Below are 20,191 nucleotides of genomic sequence, written 5' to 3'. Positions count from 1 at the left end.
AGTCACTCTTACTGCTTTAGAGAAACCAATCACTTTAAGATCCCTGCAATATCAATAAGCCTCCCCATGATATAAATGCCCCAGAGGTTTTCTTGTTTTGACAATTTCCTTAGTGCGACTGTCTAACTACTAAAACACAGTTCACTTACTGAAGTATGGAAAGGCATTTGGAAGTATAGCTTGTTCAATCAAAACATCTGAACAGACTTGGAATCTGCAGAGTGTTTACATTTTTGTCAGTTATCTCCAAGTGCTTGCTGCTATTAGAAACTGTCTTTTTCCAGGCTGGTTCCTCAGACTCTCACAAGTCTGGATTCTTTGAATATTCACAATTATTAACAATTTCAGTTTCCTCACTACACTGCATTTGGTATTGAATTCTTCATAATGAGACTTGAATTCTCTAACTATTCTAATAGTTTGGCATAGTTACTGGCCACTGGCCTTTTTATTGTTGAGGAATTTCACAATTATGTAATTAAAACAAGAGTGTTTGTATGACAGCATAGGAAACTGAGCCCCTGAGCTATGGTTTTGGATTTTAAACCAGTTGTTGGAGCTTGTGCTCAGAGGTGTGACAGCAACAGATTTGTAAAAAAAATTCAGAAACAAGGTTTCGCTAGATCATTGTTAGTAATACAGTCTGCTAGCATATATTTGAAGCATGGAGGTAGCTCCAAAGAAAAATTCCTAGACAAATTCCTGTGTTTTGCCGAACCTTGGGATCTGGGCAAACAGCTGAAGAAGAACATTGGCTACTACACAATAAAGTTCCCCTGGCTCTTGGAGAAGAAGTTGAAGGGGAAGGAGACACTGCAATTAGTCTCACTTTCTTTACTTTCCCTTGACTCTAAGTGCCAACTTAAGTGACATTGTGGTATATTTTCTCCTTGTTTTCATGTTGTTTTGCACTCCTTCAGAGCAGGTGGGAGAAAAAAAAAAAGAGAACTCATTGCATGGAGAAATATGTGCAAAGAGTTGCCTAATACAAAGTCAGTCCACCAAACAAAATATATTTCCCCCTGAATTTTTAGGTAGGATTAGTAATCTGAGGTGCTCCTGTGCTTCACAGCAGTAGGGGTGCTCAGGTAAGAGTGTGGTTTCTAACCTGAAGATAAAATACCCAAATGTCAAAATATAACACCTGACTACAGCTTTCAATCAATCACATTGTTTCATGTTATATATAACTCACCTACTTAAGTTTCACATATAAATTACTTCCCTGGGTTACCCAAGGGAACAGCAATCATTTTCCAAAGTATTCACCTGAAGGTTCCTAAGATTATTCAGGTATCTATTAGACTCTAGGGAGCCTAAATATAACCACATGGAGCCTTCCTTTAAAATCCAGGTCTGGAAGAGTAATTTCTGTAATAGCAGCAGGGCTATTTTCTTGGTGAAGCTGTGGATCTAAAAGTGTTTTAAAATCTCTGTGGCTTCTTCACAGGAGTAAAGTGTGAATCAGAGGAAGAGGTGTTGCAAGAAAGGCCATCTGAAGCGCAGAGCAAGGAGTACACACAAATCTTATCCCAGCTTTTTGAGCTGGAGGCATTTGGCAAAGGGGAAATTGGGAGGTGCTGGTGGTGGGATCAATCTTCCTGGAGCAGTGGTGATGCTGTTTGCAGCCAGTCAGTGTTGCCATATCTCACTGCTTCTGTTTCCCAGTTCTCACAGGCAGGGACTGGTAGACATTAGTTTTGCAGTATATATGGCAACAATGCAAGTTCATGTTTTTCTCTACAAATATAGCACAACATTTGTGCTGCTTTTACAAAAGGAGGGATAGAGTCAACATCAGAGAGTCTTGTTCTTAATTCCAACCTCCTAAATTCTGTCTACCTAGTCAGTATAGGCCTTTCATGTAAGGAGAAGCTGCTGTCTGTTTTGTAAATGAGGCAAAGGGTGGTTTTCCTTAGTCAGTTACAAATATCTTGTGAATTAGTGCATTTTTTCTGTGTGTTTATATTTCTACTCCACCTTTCAGCCAACTTCCTTAAAATATTTTGCAGGTGTTTCTGTGGGAATACTCACAAAACTGTTCTTTGGTTGAAAAAATGTATCAGCATCTGTAGTGCATAGTGAGAGAAACTGGGGTGAAGGGTCTTTTAGGCATTGATGAATAGGACCAGCGATCTGTTTAAAACCAAGCAAAAATTTGAGTGATTTACCACACCAGACCTTTAGATCTTTGCCAAACATCATCAAGAAAACTGATGGTAGTACTCATATCTCCTACAACTCTGCCAGCCTCTGACTAATTATTACAGCAAACTACTGTTTTATTTGGTAAAAATGAGATCTGACAAGCAAGGAGGAAAAATGAACTGGTTTCGTGACAGACTGCTACAAATAGAAATCTTGCGTGACAGTGGCAGGATTTAATCTGGTTGAGTCCCCTGGAGAAAGGACTCTATAGACTGAGTGTATTTGCAGAGAATCTGTGAATAGAGGGATGGACATCTGCTGGGTAAATCCTCTGTTATCAGGCTATAGAGAGTTTTCAAAACACAGGGCAAATTTCACCTGATTTCCTGGAAAAATATTGAGATACCTCTAACTTCTGTTGCCTAAACTACAATGGCATTGAGTTGGGGGCATGGAACAGTCTCTTTTAAAACTCATAATGATGGTATGAGCACTACTTCAAAAAACTGTTGCTCCATTAAATTTAAATTCTGAAGTTAAGTGTTATACTCACTACAATGCTTTCTAAGTTTTTTTCCCTTCTCCCTTTGGTTGGCATATAAATGACATAATTTGCTCTGATATATATATTTGATCTGCAACTATATATAGTTGCATGATTAGAAGGCAACTCAAAAGTCCTCTAGCTGATGTTTCAATTAGTATATATTTTCAAGTGCACACACTTCATGCACTAGAATTTTATGTTTATGCTATTATAGTTGTTATTATACGAACCACACCAAATGAGGTCCAGGTTGTATGTGGTGCTGCATGGCATTAGTGGTGTGTTTGGTGAGCACTTTTTGCTGTCACCTAATGATGCCGCAGGTTCTGTGGGGTGGCTGAGATGTTCACACAGCGTGGCATACCTGACACAGCTGGCGACCATGCCCTTGGCAGTGGGAGAAGATAGCCCTGAGCAGTAAAGCACCAAGGAGTAAATGTCTGAATAAATCCCTTCCTCTTGGTTTTTCATTCTCAGGCAGCAATCCCTTTTGAACAGAAGCAATGGGTCTGATTCTGTCCTCCCACAGGTATTATACTTTGTGTCCTCTCAGATGTGTCATCTCATGTGAAGGACAAGCATGTGGTGTGCACTCTCTCCCAGTGCTTGACAGCCCTGGTCACACTGACAATAAATGACAACAAATACTTTCTTTTCCCTAAGCTCTACTTAACACATGTTTTAGCTAATGATCAAAGAATTTACCTGTTCTAAGTTTGGTGTAGTTTCTGTTTTTGTTTTTGTTTTCCCAACAGAGCTTCAGCTTCTTCACCTGATTTCTTCAACTTCTTTTTCAAAATGTTCAAAAATTAGGGCTGTACCTTGCAAGATGCTGCATGTGCATTGGAAAAAAGATGACCCACTGTTATCTGGGGACTTTGAGCATGGGAACACCTCTGGCTGCAGCATCAGCAGTAAAGGGGGAGAGCTGCCTCCATCACCTGTGGTACAAGAGGCATGCACTTCTCAAATGGTGATTAAACTGTCAAAACAAGGCTTGCCTGGGCTCCAGGAAGCTTGTTCTTGGCGCTCCATGTGGAAGGACTGTCATTCCTCATCCCGTACCCATGGCTTGAGTAGCCCAGAGCATGGCCTGAGTGCTGTGGGAGTCAGTTCCAGATGGGTTTGTGCAGCCTATTACATGGTGTACACTCATTTTCACTGTCTCTCTGTGCTTGGAAAAAGAGCAGTGTTCCTGGCTCTTTTTTCTGCTTTCGCAGCCATATATTCCTACAAGGTTTTTACCCTGGCTGGTATGATCACAAAGGAAATAGTGCAGTAGCTTCTCAAATTAAGGGAAAAGAGCAAATCAAAACACATCAGTCTCCTGAGCCAGAGTCCCAATTACCACAGGGTTGGGAAAAATGCCACGCGCATGATTTTGCTGCATGCTAAAATAAAGGGAAGGGAAATGAAAAAATATATCACCATGTCCTTTAAAAATTTGTACCTACAGAGTTGAAGCAACCACAAGCTATGCTGTACAGATGGTTTTTCTCTTGCCAGGGAGAAGTGCAGTGAGGCCAGAGTCTTTTAATCTGTCATATATATAACTGAAGATTTGCAGTTGGAATCAGACTTGAAAATGTAAATGGCTTTTCAATTGCAGAGTCTGGTCCATCATAATGGCTTTAATTCAAAGCTTTGTCTGGGTACAGCAACAGCTGTTCTGCCTGTGGTTTTTCTTGCCTTATTTTTAGAATTTCCTCATATGTGAGATGCCGCAAGATGGACACAGACTGGGAGACCTTGTGAGACCTGAAATAAATAAAGTGCTCTCCTTATCCACAAAAAGAGTTAATTCAGCTAGTGAAGGGTCCTGACCTGGAGTTTTGACCACCTTGGCCACTCTCCCAACACGGCCACTCTCCCAACATGGCTAATCTGGATAAAATGGTATCCAGAGATCCAATCTGCCTTTGAAATTAGTTTTTTTCCCCCATGAAATGATCAGCTGGTGACTGCTGAGAGTCCCCAACTTTTGCATCTTAAAAATTGGGGAAAATCAGTGATTGGTCATTTAAAAATGCTACTATTAAAGCAAGTTCAAGGGTATTTAGAATTGAAGTGTCTCTGGTGTTCAAATTCAACAACTGTCTGTTTTTAAAAGCGAAGGTACCTCCTCTTTATATCCCCTTTTTCAGCATGTGTGCATTTCTGCAGTTCTTGTTTATTAAGGATCCATGTTTGACTTCATAAAGTGCACCTGTTCAAATGTTGATACCAATGAGAATTTAGTATAAAAATGGGAGCTGCAAGTCCAAATACTGCTGTGGACATATTTTCCACCGCAGACAGTGTTTTGTTGCTTGGAGACCTACTGTATGTTCTTGCTTTTGTTCTTTCTTCCAAAGTTGAGTTTTGTACTTCTAATACAGATGGAAAACTAGAAAATATTATGTGTTTCAAAACTTGTGTAGGAGGAAAAGGACATGTAGGAAAAACCAACCAACCACCAAAACAAAATCGTCAACTCAGCTCCCAGAAGACCTGGAGCCATCAGGAATCTTTGTTTGTGCTGGGAAAGTATTACATGACTTCAGGCACCAACTGAATGACATGCCTTTCTCGCAAGGCAGGGATGTGTTCTTTTCACAACTGAGAATGGGAATTACGAGAACCACGACACTGCCCCTGTTATGTTGTTTCTGACAAGAGAGCTCCTCTGTGGTTGATCTTACTAGAAACCACGATGAGGACATCAGGGTTCATTATGCTCCTCAATCATTCTCTGTGTTTCTTTCTTCTACTCCCTGAGCTGTCCCTTTCTATTTTTCTTTGCTCCCCTTCTGTCGTCAGCTCTTCTCACTTGACCTTTTCTCTTCCTTATCTCCTACAGTTTCTTTGAAACACAGCAGGAAAGCAGGGTTACCCCAGTCTGTCAGATGATGGGCCAGTGACAAGGCTGTGCCTATAGGTAAATTTGCTTCTGCAAGCAGATAGCATGAAGCTGTCTGTTGTTCAGATAGCAGTTTGTGCTGTTCTTCCAGGCAATAATCCAGGAACATTATTTGCCTGCTAGAGTGGGACACTGCAATGCCAAGAATGCTTTGTCTGATTTTAATTTCCAGGCTTTTATTTTGACAAAATAAACCAAAGTGTACAAAAATACATTGTTGCCATTCAGAAAAATAATTCATCATCTGTTTTATATGAGTGTGGGTAATAGAGATGGAATTAAAGAAATGTCATCTTTGCAATATGCCCAGACTTCTGAATGAGAAGGATTCCTAAACAAAATCCTTCCAAAGTCACATTTCAGACTTGTAGCTCTCATCAGCAGGATCTCTGGCAGGGCTGGCAGGAGCATGACTGCAAACACGGGAAGTTTGGAAGCAATCCTTTGAGCTTGGAATCACAATGATGCCTGAGCTGTGGATTTGTGCCTTGACAGATTGAAAAAGTAGAAGCCACACACTAATCTCTGAATTGGAGATTTTAATCTCTTGAAGAACAAGGACCTAGGTATAACTTGAACTTAGATTCTGCTCTGGTGTAAACCCAGAATAAGTGTGCTTAAGCTCAGATACACAGACTGATTTTTCAAATGCCTTATGAAAAGCCAGGCACTTTTAACCTGCTCTAATTCAGCGGGAAACCACCCTTTTTACCCATGTTGCTTTCTGCTCTCTTGCAGTACTAACAAAAAAAGAGTATGGAAACTTCCACCATTCATCAAGATGCCCAGAGTGTCCTCAGATAATCCCTTGTGGGCCTGGATGGTGGGATCAGAACCAGGCTTTGTCATCAGGGTTCCCCAGCTGGTCAGAGGGATGTGTTTGTTCCCAACCACCCCTTACTGTGTCTCAAGATGAATGGCTCCACACTGACCACTACAATTACTTGACAGTCCCAGGAGAAATGCTGTTTAAGCTAAAGGAGAGCACTGGAACCAGAACAAATGTGTCTAAACTGGACATAATTGCATTCACACTGGTTATTAAAAGAAGATTCCTAATAAAGTTTCCTAAAATTTTTAAAGTATAAGTTGGTATGTTTTTGGGAAGATTTGTTGAAGTTGAGCTGCAGAGGAGTCAAGGGGCTCAGCAGTCCTTTAACCTTCTTGTTTCTGACCAAGGGGTCTCTTGGTAATTTAGTGTCAGGTGTTAACTCTTACCTACACAGGACATTGCTCTATTCTGCTGGTGTTCCTCTGCTGTGATCACACTGAGCTCTGCTCTCCAAAAAGCAGCAGAAATGGCTGCCTCCTGTATGCAGGGTGATGGGGGAAGGACACTGCTCTGTTTAATTTAGCATTGGAAAGCTCACTCCCCTAACTAAGGTGTATGAAAAATAATTTGCTCTATGTCAATGTTGGTTTCACTGGAGAAAGTCACTTCTAGAAATCACCTCCCTGATAAACAAAAACAAAATCTCTAAAACGAGACATCAAAATGAATCACATTCTTGAAAATCTCCTTTTTCTTCCAGTCACAAAATGGGACTGGCAATACTTCCATGCCTCTGGGAAGTTCTCTGGGTAAGAAAATCATCATGGCATGCAAGATCTTCTCCAAAAAGGGCATTTTTTGCCTGATAATTTGCTTTTATTGTTTTGGTCTAAAAAATACCCAAAACATCTCCACACAAACTTCATAGCATTACACTGAGTTTATTTTGAAAAAGAAATCAAAGAATGTTTTTTTCATCTCTGAGCCAGATGGGAAGAAAAAACAAACGTATTCCACTATATGAAAGAAAGCAGATGAGAACTTTCAAAAAAATGTTTAGCCAAGTTTTTTTTTTTTAATTTAATTTTTTTTTTCCACTGAACAGCATGGAAAAAATGAAGTGGAGATGGTGAATGAACAAATAGGCTCTGGTTTTAGGAAGGCCTGGTTTCTCGGGAGCAAGGGCTTTGTCTGTAAGGCAGTTTACTATCCCATTTATAGATGCCCAAGGTATCTCTGATTGTGGGTAAGCACTGGGAACTTCCTTCTCCAGCTCCTGCCCAAGCCCTGGGGAGCCCAGGGTGTCCCAGCTGTGGGCAGTGCCAGGCATGGGCAGCGGTCACACTGCTGGCCTCTCACCTGGGTGAGCCCCAGCACCTGCACAGGGCAGTGCCGAGCCTGCTCTGGAGACAGCTCATGGAAGAGCCAACATCTCTGGGGAACACAGACACCTGCAGAAGTGAGGGAGGAAAAACAAAACAAGGCTGCAGACTGCTTGTTCCCTTTGGATGCTACAGATGTGTGAGCTGCTGTGCTCTTGGGCAGTGCAGAGCCTGCACTGGGGAAAAGTGGTTTTGTTTTCTCACGTGTGAATCAACTCAGCCACCTTTCCCCTGCTCCTTGCAGATCAGTTTCTTCCCACAGCCAGTGGCCGCCCTCCGACCAGCTCCTTGCCTTGCCACTGATCAGACACCAGTTCCTGCTACTTGCTAAAAGCAGAGTAGCTACTTGCCAGGAACAGAAAATTAAAAGAGGAGGTCAGCCGTCAGAGAGAGAGGAATAGCAAGACCAGATCAGCCATTATAAACAGACAATTTAAGCCATCATAATGGCTAATGTGGGGACTGATGCAACATAGTTCAGGACATCCCTCACCTGGAGGCCCATCTGAGGTGTTTGGTGTGCTAGGACAGTAAGCAGCAAAGGGCTCCAGCCCTTCTTAAAGGTCTTGTTCAGATCAGACCTTCAAATCCATGTTCCTATCCCCTACGTACTGCAAGAACAAGGCACTAAACCTGCAATTACAGGATAAGATAGCCCCAGTCATGCTCAGAACCAGGGTGGAGTAAGTGAAAAAGAAGGCTTTAATGGAAAAAAGCTTCATCAGTTTGATTTTTAATACCGATGAATGTTCTGGGTCCACATACCTCTGATTTCCACATCCCTCTCGGTAAGACACACATGCACAGAGTTAACAACATTCATTTCTGTGTCTCCACGTAGTGATTTCTTTATTGGAACATTTGCAAGTATTAATTATAGACAACAAAGGAAATGAGAGTTGAGATTTATAAGCTCTAATCAGCTGAAGGCATTTCCAAATAAATTAATGAAACAAGTCAGAAATGACATTAAGAAATCCAGAACTTAATGTAAATCACAATAACTTTGTACCTTCTCTGCCTTTCCCTCTTTTTTTTCCAACAGTCCCAGTGCTTACCAGGGTATATCAACTTGCATTTAATGTTATGTAAAACAAGAAGGATGATGAGAATGTGTGCTCAATATGACAAGCTACAAAACTCATGTATAAGAAGGAAAGCAAAATCAAGCTTGGACAAAATAATTTGCTATCACTCAAAACTTTCCATACAACCTGCATTATTACTCAAACCGTACAGAAAGATTTGATGGGGATTTTTTCCCATTATGGAATGGCAGGTGTGACTTTCATGACAATTTATTGGCCCATGCTGGTGTCCTGCTTGCGCTCCTGCCAATCATCTGTCCTTTCTGTGACATGTTCCTGAGCTGTCTTAACACTCTTGGTCCTCTCAGTGATTTCAATTCTTGTTGCCATTGGACACCTCTGTTTCCTTCCTGCAGGAATACTAGGTCAAAAGGAGGTCTGCCTCAACACGCCTGGCTGCTCAGGCCATATTTTAAGGATGACCGGACACGTCAGGCACGCAACTGCAGCATCCCTCTTCATCCAGTTTTGTCTAACAGCTGCAGTGTTTGATTCAAGTGTGTGAACAGAGGGTGTGAGCCCAGTCACGTCTCATTTCTCAGTGTCCTCAGCTTGTAATTCCTCTGGCTGGGGGGACACTAGATAACTCTTGGATAATCTGATCTCGTGTATGTACCATCACTGCTGTTGCTGAATGAAGAGAAGGATGAAATCTGGGCAAGGAAGCAATATAGCTTGGGCTTAAACAGATGTTTCTCATTCACTTCTTTTTGTGACACAAGTTGTGTGACATCAATAAAAAGCATGAAGAACGTAATTTTATGTGGTAGATGCTCAAAACAGGCTTATTTCACCTAAATAAGCCAACATTCAAAACAAAGGTAGCAGTGCTTTCACTTCAGTGTGGCTCTTCAAGGTTCCACTCACCAGGGTTTGTGAGGCTCTCGGGGCACACAAAATACTAGTTTTGTACCTCATTATCCAAAAATAGCAGTTTAACATTCTCTCCACAGACAATGTGTAAATATAGATGTAAACATTACAGCATGTGTCTACACACAACTCCTCAGTACAGCATGACAGTGCATGGCAGAATCAAGTTGTATTCAAAACTTTATGAAAAAGCCAAAAGAAAAGGCTCATGAAATCCAGACTGTCTGAAGACAAGCCCTGCCTCCATGATGGTGACACAGGGTTTCTGCAGCTGTAATACATAAACTTTTCACTTTTAATTAAGCAGATGCAATTTTCATGTTGTTCCTGTCTCATATCTAATGAGACACAGGACAGATTCCCAAATGTAACATTTTGTGTATTTTGAAAAAAAATTATAATTGAAATTTAAAATTTAAAAAAACCGGAGGGAGATGTAGGGAAACAGCAGTTTTTAACTGATTGATCTTAGGAGCAATACTTCAAAATCTGAAGTATAAAATCTTGTCTCTTTCCAACAGAGCTGGAGTATTTCAACAAACTTATCTGCATTCAGCCAAGGTAAATGGCAGGTCAGGAGGCAATGAAAAAACAGCTCTCCTTCCCAAAAAGCCAAAACAACTTCCTTCATTGTAGAGCATGTGGCCATGAGAAGGGTATAAAAACTGGAAACGAATACCAAGGTTTCTGTTAATGAATTAACCTACCAATTTTTTGAATTCCTGATAAGCAATATTGCTGCCAAGACAACAGCTCATGGGACTGTGGAGGGAACTGGCTGGGTAATGGTATAATCTCTTTCTGCTTTGCAGCATATTTTATTTTCTGTTTTGTTTGGGAGGGAAGTACCAGTCCAAGAAAAACAGAGAGATCGATTTACAAAGCACTTTGGAGAAGTGCAAGTTTATTAGACTTTTCTGAGTATGGCATGTTTTTCTCACCAAATCTTAAAATCTGTCTTAAAAACAAACATATTTCAGTGTATGCAGCTTCTTTGTTTCTCTTTTCATAAAGTCTCTCATCTGGGCTTGACCTGCAGTATGTGTGGCAACCACTGGGGTAGAATTCCTTACAAGAAGGGAGAAGGAATGAAAACATTTCAAAATGATTATTGAAAATTGGAGATTTACTTCCATGGACTTTTCTTCTGAGTGGAAGGAATAGGAGGGGAGGGAGGGAGGGAGGAAGGAAGGAAGGGAGGAAGGGAGGAAGGGCTTTTATTAAAATGGTCTTTCCATAGTACCCCAATGAAACACTGGCTGTGATCAGAGCTATAATGAGTATCTAGTCCTTAGTCAACTTAATTGTTACACATGCAGACTAGACTGCATACAGTAAGGAAAACACTATCTAAAATCTGCTTTAAAAGTTATTTAACCAGAACAAATCATCTGGGAAAGTAAAAATATTTCTAACTGGAAAAATATTTCTCTACAGCTGAGCTAGGCCTGACAGCAAACCTTAATGAATTATTAGTACCTTTATTGTTTTCTTTGGCCCCTGTGCACTATATTTGTAAAAAAAGTCAGTAAAAAAGAGAACAATTGTAAAAAGCAAATATTTTGTACAAAAATACAAAGTTTTAAAAGCTCTTAAAAGTATATTCCATATTACTGATAAGAGTTGGACTATATATATATATTTATATAAAATCTATATATTCGTGTATCTGTATAATTTTCCTACATTTGGGATTTTAGCAAATTAAGCAACTGTTTACACAGTTGCTTTATATGTTTTTCTATATGAGTGACCAACAGTCTTACTCAGATTGATAGAATGTCTTTTCTCAGAAGACACGAGCTGCTTATGGATGTGGTTACTGGTTGGGAAGAAAATCTAAAACAGAGTTAGTCCAACATTTCCTGATGCTGAGGGTCGAAAGGCCTTAAATAATTACAGGATGCTGGAGAAGAGTTATTGCTGAATTCCTTGATGCTTTTAAATCAGTTTTCAGTGCTTGCTTTTTTCTGTTTTCATATTTTTTTTCAATTTTGGAAGTCAGTGTTGCGCTTTCCCAGGATTTTCTTCTTCTTTACATAAATTTCCTTAATACAAAGGTATCTGTAAAGTTACAGCCTATTACACTCCAAGAATTTGCCCTGCAGTATGAGAGAAAACAAGAAAAACAAAGAGATAAAGAAATCCTGTAAAAAGCTTGCGAAGATTAAACAAATTTCCAAAAAGAAAACGTACAGAGGTCAAGGTATGGAAAAAATTTGAGCAGACTCGTATTCAGATCCTGTAAGTCCTGGAGGATAAATATTTGTAAACCTTTAAGTTTTCTTAAAATAACAAATGTATGTAGGAAAACCAGAGTAAATCATATTGTTGCTTACACATGGTCCTTCACTCTGGACATCCAAACAGAATTATACACGCAAAGCTTGTTCAGCACTTAGTTTTGACTTAGGGGACTATGGATGGGATGTAATTTTGGCTCTAGCTGACATTTATGTCTGCCTTCACTGAAATTCAACCAACAAGTTTCCAGCTGGAGAAGCCCGGCACCCTTGGCAAAGCAATGTTTAAACAGGTTGTATGGAGGAGATAACGTTTCAGGCAGAGCCCCAGCATGAACACAAACACCAGCTTTGACCACGTTCTCTGACGATGGGGCCGGGCTCTAAGCAGCCATGGGAACCACCTGCCCTCTGCTCCTGCAGAAATGCCTGTGTCAACAGAAAGAGATGCCCTGTGGCAAACTCCTGCCTGACTGCTGGCCACACCAGCAGCTTATGAGTCCTTCACTCCAGCTGCAAGGGATGGGATGCTTATGGCCTATGGACCCAGCTTCTCAGTCCCATGGGACGTCTCCTGGCAGCGTTGGGAATTTTAAGATCTCCTTAGCAGTCACCAAGTGCCTCCTATTGCACAAACTTTCAAAACAAAGACTTTCTGGTGTTTGAAGGCTGGTTCCTGAGCCACCCTAAGGCCAGTTTTCCCTGTTGTGTGGCCACTGACCCTATAAAGGCAGCTTCCAGTGTGGTAGGAGCTGGAGCATGTGCCAAATCATGCCCAAAATTTTAGACATGTGTAAAGCCTACAGGAAATGGTCAAGATTCTGGGCATTCCATGGCTATAGCCAGCTTCGAGGCTGCTTTTTCCACATGCAATAAATCCAGCACTTGCATCTGGATCTGAGTAGAAGTGTCCCACATGTGATTCCCCCTATTCCTCAACAAGGCACTGCTGCAGCATTTAGCCAAGATCTCACCTCTAGCTGCGGGACATTTACTATGGGCAAGATGGAATAATCAAACCAAGGGCCTTGCTTACCTTTGTCCATGTCTTTTTCACAAATGAAATTGTTAATATCTTCACAGTAGAAGTCATTCCAGAGCCCAGCATAGATCAGCCCAGCGCAATCTTCCCCTGGCCCGTGCTCGTGATCCCAGTTATCAGGCTGCCCAGGTTTCCAGTTACTTTCCACAAAAAAGCAAGAGATATGATTGCACAACACAGCACACATGGCAGGTTTTCACCACAAGAAATTAACGAAAACATCATGAGATCTGTTCTGAATGGGAAACACACATTGAAACAAACAATACATGACTCTTGCTGAAAATGGAAAACAGATGTATCACAGAGAAGGGAATCTATTCGGCCTCAGGCTGCCAAAACTCAGAGACCTAAATTTAGACCAATGAACTTTATTTTAGTTTCTGAGTGTACATGCACACACAGTGGGAGTGCTCCGTGCTCCAAGTGCATTGCTCCAAGCCTGTGAAACCTGCACACCGCATTCCCACTGGCAGATGGGACTCAGAAGAGCCCACGGGCTCAGAGGTAATGCCAAGATGGCAACAGCCTGCCCTTGCTCACTGCAAAGCTCTCTGACTGCACCAGAGGTGGGCATCTTGGGAGGAGCAGCAAAGATCCATGTGTTTTAGGGACACATGCTCAGATGGGAAGGGAATTCTATTGACTTTTAAGAAATGCACACAGTATATTTACACACGTCTTTCGAGATTGTTGTCTTTGATGGTGAAATTGAACGTAGCAAGTAAAAAATCTTGCAGCGTTTCCTCATCCTGTTTTTGTTTAATGAGTGAGAAATGCTTCCAAACTCAGGATTTAAATGCTCAATTTTCCTGAAGAAACAGGTTGTTGAAGGGAGCTTGTGATTGCTGGCTGACACAGTCCATGCTCAGCTAAAAAACATGCCTGCCTGACATAGAGCATCCAACCAGGCACCTGGGAGGACACACAGCTTTCCAGAAGTAATGAAATACTCCAAAAATCTGTAACCAACAGCTCTGAGGTTATGACAAAGCACCTAAAACCATGGTGCAGTGGAAATCTACTAAAAGCAGCACCTTAAGTAGGATCAGTCACAGTGCTGCCATGAAGAGGAAGAAAGATGAAAATGGGAAAGGAGAAAAAGGGGAAAATATTACAGCGTATTTGAAATGAATCTGACTTTTCCCATGTTTTTCATCTAAATGAACACCAATGAGATCACAGCTAATCATTTCGTAACATCTGACTGACTGTGTAGCCTGTTTTTCTGAAGCACAGCATGTTCAGATCTATAAACTCTTTAGTCTATTCCTCAGTATTAAAAATTTGGGTGGTTGCAATCTGCTCCATTAAGGAGAAATTAGGTGTAGCCCTAGGATTCCTGGAAAGCTGCCAATTCAGTTCTCAGCTGGCCAAAGCATAGACAACCTAATTTCATGCATTTTCCTTATGTTGAATGCTTTCCGCTTGGATTTGGGTTTTATCTAAAGACTGGTCATTTTGTATTAGAATGAGTACTCTATTTATAGCCAGTTGTAATGCAAATAAGGAAAATTCAAACCAAAACAGTAAAACTGTGCTTTCCATCTCAACTTTGTAATAAAAGTCAGAAGCAAAAGTTTTGGCAAGAAACACTGTGCTGCATAGTTATGTGATTCTTTCATTCAACATTCAGCTTTCTTTCTGGCAAGGAAAGGAATCCTTGTGCATGGAGAAGGCAGAGAGAAAGAACCCCAGCACCCTCAGTAACAAATTAAATTATTGGCATCTACAGCCATCTGGATTCATTAGATAATTTCTAGATGCTGCTTTTAGAAGTGCCAGCAAGAGTGAAAGCATTGCTTTTATTTACGTACGTGTAAACTGGTAAGGATCCATCCAACCATCTCCATTCATTTTCCTTCTCTGAATCTGTTAGTCCAATCCAGAAGCTGCCTTTCCCAACAATCTGCCTTTTTATCCATTGCTGTGAAAGAAAGATCTTAGTCCATAACAAGGACAACGTTTTTTGGGGTCAATAAACCCACACTGGTTTCATAAGCCTCTTGTTATTAGAATATGGTGGGCCAGAGAAATTTTTCTAAGCTGAAGGTATGTTTCAGCAGTTGGCCTTGGGACCCCTTGCCTAGACTAGAATCCCTTTCATTGTTTGCAATGAGGTAGAGAGAGCTAGGCATGAAAATTGGGTTGACATACAGCCACAGCTAATATCTTACAGACACAAATTGAAAAAACCCCTAAGAGTAAGGAATTGTGTCTTGACACCTCCACTGCCATGTTGAATAGTATTAAAAATATAGTTAGATTAAAGATACTTTTGGGTCATACTAGTCCTAGTATGGACTATTTTTATTAAATCAGCTATTTTAAAATTAAATTATATTCACTGCTGCAAAAAGTACTTTGATAGTACACAAGGCGTAATGGATTCCATCTTTAAAGGTTCAAAACTCCTACAATTCTCAGCAGCTTTTCTGACTGCTCTGCCCCACAACATTCAGGGTCAGCATCAGTTCTGCTCACACTACCCTTCTGCACAGGGAGAAGCTGCTGATCAGGCACAGGATGGACAAAATTCTAATGAGTCAATCAAGGTGTTTACTTCTAGTCTATGAATTCATGGTGCTCTCAGCTTCCCACCATCTTGTGGTTTCTACATGTTAAACAGCTTCAAACTTCCTCCTTGAAAAACAGCAAGAGAAGGTAATTACCTGCTCCTCTTTGTTGTTGATGATAACCAAGCGCGATGCTTTCTCTTCACAGAATAACTTGGCGTCTTCAAAAATTTCTCTTTCGACGGAAAAGTAGTAGCACTTTTCTGTATAGTTCTTCCAGCGGGGTGAACAACCTGTGATGTGAATTTTTTTGTGTTAAGCCTGTTATTGGTAATTCAACAGAGCAGTAATAGGGCCAGCAATAAAGGAGGAGCCCACACCCATCCACAGCATGCAGTGTGTTGATGGCTTACCATTAGCCTCGGGTACGGGCGTAGGCTGACTCTGGAGTGCCATGGGCATCCCTGGACCTGGTGGCCCTGGTGGGCCAGGTGGGCCCTTCGGACCAGGCAGCCCAGGGACTCCAGGGAGTCCAGTTATTCCTCGCGGTCCTGGTAGCCCTGGGCTTCCCACAGTTCCTTGCAGGCCTTGAAATCCAGGTGGGCCCTGGGGCCCTGGTGGGCCATCCTTGCCAGGTGGCCCTGGTGGCCCTGGGTCTCCGTTTGGTCCAGGCAGACCGGTCTTGCCAGGAGAACCTCTCTGACCTTTGGAGCCAGGCGATCCTCTTGAACCTTTCCCTCCTTTTTCTCCTGGTGGCCCGGCTGGCCCAGGTGGGCCCTTCTCACCTGCAGGTCCTGGTGGTCCAGGCTCTCCTTTCTCTCCTTTTGGTCCTTTTAGACCAGCAGGGCCAAGAGGACCCTGAGGGCCTCTGTCACCTTTAGGTCCCCTTGGACCAGGAGGACCTGAAACAATGTAAGCATGCAAAGTGGGGATATGCACAGAAAACAAAACAAAAAGCCCACGTGGGGTGGGCTTGTTTAATACATCTCAGACCAGCGCCACTGGATATTTAACAACACAGAAACTGAGCTTTCATCAGTGCTTGTAACAGTGCAGCTGCTTTCCTATATACTGTTGTCCTTTCCTTGACGTCCACAAAATACAGGATACAGAAAACACCCTGATACACCCAGCCATGTGAACTGGACATGCAGTGACACTGCGCCCCAGGTGACCAGCCAAGGTGCCAGTCCCTGCAAAACTCTGTGCTACTAGTTTATGCACTAGTGCTGTGTGTTGGTGGTACCATTCCCTCACTCTGCTACGCTTCCTTCTCCTTCTAACCTCATCTCTCTGCATGTAGTCCCAGGACTTTTTCTCCTGATCCTGGTTGCTGCTCTGTCAATAACAGGCTGTCAAAAAGAGACAAAATGATGGATAGTGAGCAAAAGGCCAACTGTGGGAAAGACCAGAAGCTGCAAATTGGCCAGCTCTAACAAGACAGGGAACAATAACCCACAACTGGAAATGGCAGTACTGTGATGGCAATAAACAACAAAACAATTTGGGATTCTGTTCATGGATGAGCAAATCCCTTGTCAATACCTTCCCACTCCCGGCACTAATCTATATAATTCAAACTCCTCCAGAGATAGATTTCCAAGCTGGAATCATTTAGACTGGTTGAAATGAGAATGGTTAAGGTTACTGACATGTAATCTTGGCTCTAATGCAGCCTTAGTTTATTTGGAGCGATGGATTTATATTTGTGATTAGAAGTTTAGGCTGGTTCACATCTGATTGGAAATATGAGTGTTCTTTTCATTTGGGATAATATTTGGCTGGGAGAAACCTCCTAAACCTGATGCTATTTATTTCTGGAGAAAATAAAGTATCCCAGGATTAAAAACTAAGCAAAGTAGGATGTTTTCTGGCAGACTAACAATTGGCTTAAAGTGAAATAGCAACTTGTTTTTCAGTAAGGGTGGACCTTTCTGGGAATAGTCCAACATATATTTTTTAGCCATTTCCTCCTTACTGAGGATTGGTTTCTTGAGGTTCCACACCTTCACTCACTTATTTTAGAAACTAAATCAAAAGCAGATCCAGTCAGTCAGTCAGACAGAATAAAATTCTGCTAAGTCAGAACCTTCTTTCATAACATCCCCATTTCAGCTATGTAAAAAAGGCATAGAAAAATTAGTACGGAAAATTCAAGCTACGTGTACATTTCCAAAGTTTAGGATTAGATAATGGAAAACCCCAGGACTCTGTACAGCATGCACTAACTTCCACAGAACTAAAGAAGTAATGCAAGCAGGAATTCAGCACACACTCATCGTTAGCGAAGCTGCATACCTTGCAGGATAGTGAAGTTCTTGATGAGCTGGCCGTGTTTGGAATCCACCAGCTTCATTTCTTCCATGATTACTGACAAATTGGCAACTTCAACATCTAACCTTGACCTCATCAAATCCTGTTGCACCTTGAGAGATGCAGAGTCTATGCGAATATTGGCTAGCGTGCTGTTCATAAAAATCAGCTCATCTGAGTGTTTACTTAAGGTGTCTGTGCAAGTTGTCCTGACTTCATTGAGATTGCTTGTCAGTGTCCGTAGGTGATGAGCAGTGTAGCTGATGTTGCTGATGATATTGACTATATCGGTTTCAAAGACTTGGAACCTTTCTTCTAGATGGCTGATTTTGGCAGCAGTTCTGTTTTCATCTCCTTTATGCTGTTCCTGGAGATCCTTTAGACTTTGTTCATTGGCTTGGGCAATTGTGGTGATGTTCTCCATCTGCCCACTGAAGGAGCTGAGCTGACTGTTCATGTCTTCAAGGGTATCATTGTTGGCTTTTGCCATTGCTGAGTTGTTGGCAGCCAAAGCCTGTAAATTGTGTACTTTCTCCTTAAGCCAGTCAGTGTCCTTCCGGGCCTGAAGGACAACCTGCTGCAGATTTTGGAAGTCATTCTTGATTCTTAGAATAGCTGAGCTTGTATCTTCCATTGACTTCTGTAAGACACTGATAAGATTTCTTTGCTGTATTTGAGTCAGGTTTAAGTTGTTAAGGCTCATGATGATCACATTTTGAGAATGCTCTTGGCTTTGCAGGTTTGCTTGTATATTACTTGTGTCTTGTTGGAGATCGTTGATATAGCCAGTATATGCCTGAAGAGTCTTATTAACACTGATGATTGTGAAAGAGTTACTATCTAAGGCACTTTTCATTTGATTCTGTCTATCATCTAATAATTTCCCAGACTCTTGCAGCTTCTCCAGTGTGTCTTTGTTTCTGCTAGTTTTCTCTGAAATGTCATGAAGTTGCTGACGAAGAGCCAGAATGTCAGATCTGAAGCTGGACAGTTCAGTGTTAGTATTCAAGGCTTTTTGTCCAGCTTGGTCATCTGTTGTACAGGGAGAAAAAAAAAAAGGAAAGGCTTTAGGGTTTTTTTTAAACACAGTATAAAACAGCACAGTGTATTTTAAGAACAGTCAGGTTGTCAAACTGTTCAGTAGAACTTCAATGCTATCTTTTCCAGAAAAGAGAAATCACTAAGCAAAGTTCTGGCTCTAGACAGAGGAAAAAAAGCAAAGAGGAATTGATGGAGACCTTGTGTCTTGCTGAGGAGAACAAAACAGTGATTCTGTCAACACAAATGGGAAAAACTGTGGTTAGAAACTGATGAGTATATGCAGTCAAGAATGCTGTGCTCTGAATGAAAACTGAATGGGAAAGAGAACTCAAAACATTAAACAGGTACCAGCAAGTATAGGTTTTGAAGTTACAACTGGATTTTGCTGAAAGATCAAAAGTTTATTTTATCTGTTCATGTTTTCTTCTTTCTTTTCATTGCAAGTGGAATACCGTCATTGTGATTTAGTACATATAGTTCCAATTTTTAAAATCTTTGGTTTAGCTTTAAGTAAGTTCTCATACTTTTTTTAAAGCAATCTGGGTTAGAGACAAAAGCTTTGCCAACAGGCTACTTCAGATATGTCAGGATAAGATATATTTCTGGTTGTCTCTCTAATACATTACTATTGCTTTTAATCACATTTATTTTGCCATTATTGTTTCCTCATGTTCTGAGTTTGAGGGAGGCAAAACCTGTAATCTTTGAGGAACATCTCTGCCTGTGCTTACATTGCCCTACGGAATACTTCTGAAAGCTTGTCCAAGTATGATAAAGCATTTGAGATTGCACAGCCTATCATCCAGGACACAGAAACCAAGGAAATAAGCAGTCAACACTTGCTCTCAGGGAAGACTCCCTTGCTTGACCTCAGTCACTCCACTATCCTGCTCACAGTCCATATATTTTTGTCCTCATCTACGTGTAGCTATACTTATGAATTAGACAGTCTCAAGTTCATAATTTCAGATGATGCCAAGAGAGAGCAGTATGGTTTTCATAAATTATAGTGAATACAGCTGTGTATGGTGCTTTTGTCCGGTGTGATTGAATGAGTCATGATGGCAAATGTCAAATAATGGCTTGTGAGACTTCAGCCTGAAGTGTTTATGGAATCTTTTGCGGATGGACATCTTCCTGAGCACAGTTCCTCTCCCTGCCACTTCTCTCACTCCCAGATCTTCTCAGCTCTGACTCTCTGTTTACCTCTTGGCTATAGCTCAAATTATACTGTGTTCCTCACACAGCTGCAACAACTGCCAGGTTCACATACAGCTAATCCCTGAAGGCCTGTATTCCATTCACCACACCCTTTTATCCTTCTGGC

At 41.4% G+C, this 20,191-nt stretch overlaps 1 protein-coding gene across 1 annotated transcript in view; it reads right to left on the bottom strand.

The window, feature by feature from the left end:
- Positions 1 to 8,582: 8,582 nt before the first annotated feature.
- The window catches only part of COLEC12 (collectin subfamily member 12), a 98,899-nt gene continuing 87,290 nt past the window's right edge, over positions 8,583 to 20,191 (bottom strand). The window contains exons 5-10 of the mRNA XM_041477682.1: positions 17,809 to 18,855; positions 15,924 to 16,412; positions 15,667 to 15,803; positions 14,812 to 14,921; positions 12,989 to 13,134; positions 8,583 to 11,811 (exon numbers count right to left, since the gene is read on the bottom strand). Of these exons, the coding sequence (XP_041333616.1) occupies positions 11,792 to 11,811; positions 12,989 to 13,134; positions 14,812 to 14,921; positions 15,667 to 15,803; positions 15,924 to 16,412; positions 17,809 to 18,855 (1,949 nt within the window). The 3' untranslated portion in view covers positions 8,583 to 11,791. The remainder of the gene's footprint in view (positions 11,812 to 12,988; positions 13,135 to 14,811; positions 14,922 to 15,666; positions 15,804 to 15,923; positions 16,413 to 17,808; positions 18,856 to 20,191) is intronic.

Source organism: Pyrgilauda ruficollis, unplaced genomic scaffold (genome assembly GCF_017590135.1).
Source record: "Pyrgilauda ruficollis isolate IOZ18807 unplaced genomic scaffold, ASM1759013v1 scaffold41, whole genome shotgun sequence".
Classification (NCBI taxonomy): Eukaryota; Metazoa; Chordata; class Aves; order Passeriformes; family Passeridae; genus Pyrgilauda; species Pyrgilauda ruficollis.
This window is presented reverse-complemented; position numbering and strand designations above follow the sequence as displayed.